The 8,435-nt window shown below is 42.9% G+C and overlaps 1 protein-coding gene across 1 annotated transcript in view; it reads left to right on the top strand.

The window, feature by feature from the left end:
* Positions 1-3,372: 3,372 nt before the first annotated feature.
* inpp4b (inositol polyphosphate-4-phosphatase type II B) overlaps positions 3,373-8,435 on the top strand; it is a 134,474-nt gene continuing 129,411 nt past the window's right edge. The window contains exon 1 of the mRNA XM_041933072.1: positions 3,373-3,474. Coding sequence (XP_041789006.1) covers positions 3,390-3,474 — 85 coding nt within the window. The 5' untranslated portion in view covers positions 3,373-3,389. The remainder of the gene's footprint in view (positions 3,475-8,435) is intronic.

The raw sequence follows: 8,435 nt of genomic DNA, 5'->3' as shown, positions 1-8,435 counted from the left end.
TGTCTCGCTGAGGCTTTTACTGCACTACAGCTTTGTAACCCTGGAGGAGGCAACATGCACCCCGGAGTCAACCGTGAATCAAGCTATTGGCTCTCCTCAGTTAATACTGTGAAGGAGTGTATCACAAATTCTAATGTGCCTCAAGTGCTATTGGAATGGGTAAATGTGAGGATCTATTCTCCAGGCTTTGGGGCCGAATAGCTAAAAAGGGCATGTTTATTTTCTTCTCCTCTCCTCAGTGTACTTGTACTATGCTCCATCTCTAGTGCATTGTCTATTGATTTTTTCCAGCCCCCTCTATCAGTCAGGCTTTAATAAGACAACACATGTTGCCATTAAAAGGAACGTATTAGTATGTTAATGGTTCACTCCACAGACCTGTTTGTCTCTCTGCTGTGTTGTGTGTGCGTGTGTTTATGTGAACACACGCACGCAATTGTCTTTTGTGGACGTGTGTGCCACCACATTTTCATTAAAGCAGAAGACAGCATTCATCTTGATGGTTTTAGGGAGTAAAGGGGGTGGAAAACAAGGAGAATGTGGCAATAGAGGGATGAAGGGATAAGGATGGAGAGAGTAGTAGAAGGTGAAGAAGAAACCTCCTCGTGCAGAGTGGATTCATCTTCTGTCTGATTGCTCCTGTAGGGACCAATTTATCTTCATTTATGTTTTTGGCACCAAGCCCAATCCAGACCAGCCGCCTCAAGGAAGCACATGAGCCCAGTGTGGCTCTTAAGCCCAAGTGGCTTGCTTCTAGGGTTCAGCCAGGACTGTTTTTTTAAAGGCTGATTAAATTGCTGAGGTGTCTGACAGTCTAAAAAATATCTATAAATCCAACCACCTGTATGACAAAGAAATAAATAAGAAGCATTGTTCCCAAATTTGTAAACAGGTGAGAAAAAGCCTTATTTTGTGTTTCTGTTGAATAAATGTTGTCATTGCATGCACAGTCTCTGACAACCTGCATGAATAATATTAACTGGCAGGTCTGGTGCTAATTGACAGTAAGCACAAAAGAGTTTGTATTAAGTCATAACTAATTATTCAGTCGCATTCCTTTTGCATCATTTATAATACATGCAAATTCTAATACATAAAACCACGTTTGGGTTGCCAGATTTAAGCGGAAGACCCGTTCGGTTTGTTTTGTTGCATAAAGTGCTAATTTATGTTTCTTATAACGCTACTTTGACATCTGAAATAAATCTAAAACAGATGTAGCTGTTTGTCAGTGATAAAAAAAGGGAAATAATAACATAAACATTTTGTTTTTTACAATGTACCAAATATTTAGTGTATGAAATTAATCATAACTTTTTAATTATATAGCACCTTTCAAAAAAGTGCTTTAGAATAAAAAACACATAATAAAGGTAAATAAGACAAGCAAATATAAGATATAAAACAAAATAAAAGCAAAAGAGTAGATTCCATCAATTAAGAAAAAGCCAGAATTTTAAGTAGATATTTAAATTTCTGCCTTCGATCTCCACACAAAGTGTTCCACAGCTGAGGAGCCCAGACAGCAATGGTCCGCTCACTTTTAGTGACAAGATGAAATTTAGGAATTATTATTCAGGCCTGAGGATCTCAAGCTGCGATCACACTCACAGAGAGTTAACAGGTCAGACATTGGCAGGAGCCTGACCATCCAAGGCTTTCAAAACCAGCAGTTAAATCTTAACCAGTGAAGAGCCTCAAGGATGTGATGTGAACTTCTGTTTTAGTCTTTGAATATTTTGCCTGCTGATACCAGAACACAGTGCGTGCAATGATCAAGTCTTGAGTTAAACGCAGGGATGACCTTTTCTAGATCTGCAGAAGAAGAAGTTAAATGTTGGTTTAATGTCTCAAAGCAGGACTGTGCCACTGTTGTCACCTGAGCATCTAAAGACAAATTGACACCTAAGTGTGTGTTCTCGCATGGCTCATGCTGATAATTTGATTTCTTTGGAGCTCATACACAGAATTAGTAGAAAATACCTCATCAGAAGCAGGGGAAAGGTGGAGCAACCACCTTAACATATAAATATCCATTACAGATATGCAAGTAGCATAAAAGATAGTTGGAACAACTTGCTTTCAGCCTCTATTTGTCACCTGTGTGTGTGTGTTTATTCTCTGATATTTCAGTCTTTGCATTTTACTGATGCCACATGTCTTCCATAATACATTTCGTAGGTGTGTACCTCCTTTAGGAGTTTGAGGTTGTTGCCTTCTCTGTGTCTTTATTGAACTTACGCTCGGTCCACAACACCCTCTCCATTCAGCAGGGTATAAATTAACATTGATTTCAGATACGGTCTTACTGTAGCATCATGGCCTTGGTGGCCAAATAACTAACAATAACCTTCACAGTATGAGTGGGTGGAGAGGCGGCGAGGGGAACAAATAAAGACACAGCAGACGAGAGCTGCATTATTCTGCTAGTGTAACTCTTCATTACAAATAGTTGCTGATTAAAAAGAATATTTTGCTGCCTCCTTTTCTGATGTGCAGCCCAGATATACAGTGTGCGGCAAATACATTTTGCTGAAGTAACATCAGAAACATCTGTTATCCCTGTTACTTTCTCTGGTTAACCTGTTGATTTAACCCTGTAGTGAAGGTGCCATGTTGGGTTATTCTCAACAAGCACATTACGCTGAACACTCGCTGCGCTATGAGTCCTCTCTCCCCCTCTCCCCATCCTCTCCCTGTCTGCCATATGTAACAACCAAAATCACATGCTGCATGATGCTGGTTTCCACTGTATGAAGCTTAGCAGTCAGATGCTTGTTAATTGTTTAGCTTCTAGAAAAGGAAAAGGGAAGGGGTGGTGGAGTGGTGAGAAGGGGAGGGAGACGGATGTCAGAAATCAGAGGGACCCCTGCTGCCATGTCTGGATGCAGCATTGGCTGCGCAGTAAGAGGAGGAAAGGAGAGCGAGGGGGGGGCAGAGTTGTGTCTTTCAGACTGTGTTGTGCTTTGCAGTCTGGTCTAGGTGCCCTCCTGACAGCCCAAGATTGATGGATAGAGCTGTGTATCGCACATAACATCAATTCTGTCCTGCTTTCTCTTTCATTCTGAGACTCACTCCCTCATCACTCCTCCCTTCCCTTCCCCTCTCCTGCTCTCGCTCGCTCTCTCCCTCCCTCCTGCCGCTGCTCCAGGTCCCTCGCCTGTCCCTCTCTTCCGTATTAGTTTCCAAAAGGCATCTTTAATGCTGCCAGAGAGCGCGCTGTGAGGCAGCAAGACAGCGAGGCGAGCGGATTGCTATCGTTGTGACAGCTTTTCTGCTTGGCAGGCTGCGCGCGAGCCGGAGAACTGGACTGGACTGTGGTGTTTCGTGGAGGAGGTAGGAGAGGAGGTGGAGGAGCAGGAGGGAGAACTGAGGGGCAAGCTGGACAGATGGAGGACGGCACCCAACACCTGGGACACTGCATGGTTGACATGAAGGAACTGAGCGCCAACCCTGAAGGACTGACCGCTGCTGGTGAGCTGACTGCACTGTGTTGTCTGTCTTCTGTCTCCTCTCCTCTGTCCTTCCTTATACAGTGAAACTCTCTTACACCTTGTCTGCTGTTAGAATTGATGTACAGTACACTGTCTCTGTAAGTGACTGAGCCTCCCAGGGATGTCTCGTTTTTGCTTATTTTCCCTCTATTTTTGTTTGCTGGGGATCTACTCCCTCCCAAAAGCACAGAAAAATAGAGAGAAAGTGTGTGTGTGTGTGTGTGTGTGTGTGTGTGTGTGTGTGTGTGTGTGTGTGTGTGTGTGTGTGTGTGTGTTAGAGACAGTGTGAGGGCGGAGGTGCCAGTGAGAGTGAGAGGGTAACAATTTTAAATGCACAATGATCAATATACAAATGACTGACTTCAGTACAGTTTTATTGTCTTATAGAATTAATTTAAATATTTAAACGTTTAATGTCATGTTGATACCTTAATAATCGTGTCTCCACTCGTTATTGCAGGGAATTTATTTTAAAACTTAGTGGCCTTCTGCAGGTTTTTTAAATGTTCTTGCAGTGTGGTTGAATTAAAAGTGTCATCATCATCAGAAAAATCTTTCTTTCCCAGTTCTGGGTAACATTTGCTCGATTTTGTGACTCTATAGAGAAAAGTTTGAAAAAGACATGTCTGTGTGTGCCTGTGTGTATGTATGTATTTTTTTTTTTTTTTTTTTGCTGCAGTCATATTCCACGTAGCCTGACTGTGTTGTCACTAATGAGCACTGGCAGAGGCAAGCTAGATGTCTCAGTGCCCATCACGACAGTCGAATGCTAAAGAGATTAGCCGTATCAGTGATGCCACAAAGCCTGCTCTCCAAGTTTAATACCTTTGCTCACCAAAAGGACACTGCATGCAGCACCGCTAAGCATTTGCATTGGCATGCAAGCTCGACACCATCGTCTTCCCCGTGGGGATAAGTAAATGGAGCCGTACAAAGAGGAATGAAAGCGCAATTCATGATGCCTTGTCTCCTTTGCCTTGAACCACACAGATACCCGCTGAACCAGCTTACGTGCACAGTTACACACATGCAAACACACACATAAGCAAATAACAAAATGTGTGCACAACAGTACATTCTCACGTAAATACACACATGCACAAACAGCGTGCACACACACATGCTCATACTCAAGTTATGACCTAATTGTGAACCCTAGATATGCGTTACTATCGCACTGTCACAGCTGGGAGATGACATCTGACAGGTGTGGGAGTATAACAGTAATGACAAACGCCTCACTGTACCTCTGTTTTCTTTCCCCTGAGCATCCTGGGAGACAAAAGGGAAGAGCAAAGCACATAATTACCATGTTTGGCACGAAAGACAGGTTGACAACCCCGCATTATCAGTCGCAAGGTGAAATAGTTTATCTCCTCCTTCTTGACGGGAGACAAAAGTGGGACCAAACAGGGTGCTGCTCAGTGCTTATTAAGGTGGGACTGAATTGGCATTTTACAAACTCTCCACCACGAGAGACAATATTATCTTAACTGTTAACTATTTGTTCTAGAATTTGCAGATGGGCACGTGAGTTTTCAATGAAAGCTGCAACATAATTGATGGCGTGTTCATTGCACAGTGTTTGACATCATCGTGTCCCATCGATGCGACAGTCAAGACCTCCTCAACACACCCAACTGATTCACAACACTTCATTAAACGCTGGCAACAAAACCATCTGTCCCCTCTCAATCTCCCAGGGCAGTAATGTGACGATAACTCACTCTCCCATTCAGAAACACTTGTCCTAATAGGATGCCTGTTTGTGCAAACATCAATCGAGTTAGAGGCGTGTTAGTCTGGGCAATGACTGAAGCATCAGAAAGGATGCGCAGGTGTTGTTTCGGCAATTTAAACTACAGAAGAGAGAAGAACGGAGGAGGGTAAGATCGTACAAAAGGAGTTAGAAGAAAGAAAGCTTGCAATTAGTGTGCGCACGTGTGTGTGCATATGTAGCGAGGATGAATAGAGTTGGTGGTGTTTGCGGTTGGCGTAGAATGGTTCCTTGAGAGATGGCCAGCTATATCCTTGAAATATCAAATCCCATGGTGAGCCAGCCACATAAGTGAATTATTAATATCATCTCAAAATCCAGTGTAAATAATATTCAAAATATAAACAGCATTTGTTCTTAGTCACTGGCTCTTACATGTAATATCTATTCATGAAGAGGATAAGATGGAGTGATTATGAATGTGTACTATACCCACTGCGAGGGGGTTTCTCAGAGCCCTTTCTGGAAATTGCTTGATTTTCTTAGTTGAGCCAGTAGCATATGATGGGGACCGGAGCAGCGACAGGCAGTATTTTGGAGCTTTTCCGCAATTATTTTTTGTGGAGTCAGGAATAAGCAGCAATCCCATGTGAAATCTGCGTGTGCACTCCCCCACATTTGCTACCTCAATTCCTCCTTCCAGAGCATCTCCTCGAAGCTAGTGAGTGGTTATCACACTGTGCAGTGGTTGAGGAAGCAGGGCAATGAGGAGGGAAGAGGGTTAAATGATCATCTGCAAGACGGACAATTTAAGTCCCTGTACATTAATTAACTTTGTCATTCCAGAGGAATCACCTAGTCTGCTCACATCCTAATAAATTACCCTCTTCTCTCCCTTCAGCGTGCCTTTTTCCCCACTGATACCACCCGCAGACAGGGGGGTGATAGATTGGTGGTACAGTGGGGCTGTGCTGTTATTTCTAGAGCCAGATGAAACTGCAGTATAGCGGGCGGGCACACCTCATTTGCTTTGGGCCCCTCTGGGAGTTACATCTGCATGTGCCGCCTGCCTGCCTGCCTGCCTGCCTGCCTGCCTGCCTGCCGCCTTGCTGAGCTTATTACCATATTCATAATGCCAGCGGATATCGATTTTAAATACCACACCTGTTCCACTTTTCTCCACATACCTATCCCCACAATGCATCTGTATCACCTGTGAGCTTCATATGCTAAAGGATATGTGATTGAGGTGGACAGTGCAGGCGGTTGACCTCTCCCCATGTAATGGGTAATTATTGTAATTAGGCTTTGTTTATTTGTCTTGGTCAGCCTGATTCTCACCGAGGGGTTAATGACATGCAGTGTGTTCAGTGCTCCAAGACAAGAATGATGTCACAGTGTACATAACAGGTGTTCTGTCCTCAGGTTGCGTATGCATAATTTGTTCATGATTTTAATAACTGTGGATATTGAGTCACTGCGAGCATGTGAACAACAGTTTCCAGAGCTACCCTCTTAAATGTCATGCAGTCAGTATTCGTTCCCAAAGATGCAACATAATGTGTGATACCTGTCTTACAATCAAAGCATCTGGCATGATCCTTCTATAAATACTTGACACACTCACAAGCTGTGCTCTGAAATTCAGACATCTTTAAACTCCGGTCGTCCTCCTGCTTCACTGCCAAGCATATCTAGGTTGCTTTGCCATGTGCATATGTCTCATGATCAGTAACCCCAACCCATATCAGACCTTGACTAAGCTTTGCTTCTTATCTGCATTCAATTATTTCTGCAAAGATAGATATTTCCCACTGCTTTCCATTACTGTAGGTAAGTTGGTGTCTGGCACAGATGGAGTCCTCCAAAGTAACTGGGCTGTTCAAGTGACAGTCCCTTATGATGGCACCCGAGACAAGACCCAGCAGCTGGCACTGTCTCAGCCCACATAGCTAAAGGGCTTTCTGTTGCCACCACACAACATGTCATCCAGGCTTATTAAAGTTTCATCAGCACTCACAAGGAAGCCTAAGTGGTGACAGCATGAGGAGACATGACCCTTGAGAAATGGGATGATGATGAGAATAACGTGAAAAACAGTAACACAGAAAATGTATTTACATACATAATTGGCCTACTCGTGTAACCGTGTGTGTGCGTTAACTTGCCCACGTGCCTCAGATATGTGTGCACTTGATTAATTAGATGTTTACTGTACTTGCATGCATGACGGATATTGCCCAGAGTTTGCATAAGCCTGTTCATTCAAATGTCCTGATAAGTGCTGTAGCTGACACAGCCAAATTCACTGAAATGTGAGAAAACACTGGCAAATTGTTGTTTTATTCACAATTTTGTCAACAGAGTCACTGAATTTATACGAGCACTGCGTGTTGCTGTGCATTGGGTTTTCTTGGCCTCAGTAGGCCAAGTGACTCAAGAGGGCACCGGATAATGCTAATGATTTCTGTAATTTAGTACGCTTGTTATTCATTAGCAATCGCTGTAACATTGTTTGTTTTGCATGAATTTAAATGAGCGTTCCAAAGAGAATTGAAACTTCTGAAGAGCTGGTTTGACCACGCCTGAATTTATCAAGACTAAACTCAGCATTTTTGGAAATAATTTAACACTCACAAAGCAAAAAATATGATAGTGTGTGAAATCAAATGTAAGGGAGTGATAATAGAAAACAAATAATGCTGGACCACATATGTTAAAGAGCCAGTCAGCCAGTATACAGTACTGTATAAAATCTATTGTATATGTATGGATTTCTGATGCCTCATTACACACCTTACGTTGTTCGCTTATACTTCCACAGTTAGAATCATGTTAACAATTTATCTTGTCACGGTGGAGTGGGCGGAAAGACGAGCACCAGACATACGGTGAATCTGTGATGTTTTGAAGAGACACCTTTGAACTTTCACTGACAGGAAACAAACTTTCTCGATACCGTGACATTACCCACAGGGATTGTCAGTCACAAGCGTATCATTTCTGGGTCGTGTCTATTAGCATACCTGTGGTACAGTAGGAAACTCGCATTGATACTAAACCTTTTTTTTTACTTTTAGTCCAAAAATCCTCTTAGATTCAAGAGTGGAACATTCCGGGAAAACAACTATTTAACAACTGTTAATTATTCAGATGACTGGCAGGTTTCCATGCCTCACCCCCAGGTTTCCTCAGTATTTGCTCTCACAGTGTTTTCTTGCCAG

The sequence above is a fragment of the Chelmon rostratus genome, chromosome 3, assembly GCF_017976325.1.
Source record: "Chelmon rostratus isolate fCheRos1 chromosome 3, fCheRos1.pri, whole genome shotgun sequence".
Lineage (NCBI taxonomy): Eukaryota > Metazoa > Chordata > Actinopteri > Chaetodontiformes > Chaetodontidae > Chelmon > Chelmon rostratus.
This window is presented reverse-complemented; position numbering and strand designations above follow the sequence as displayed.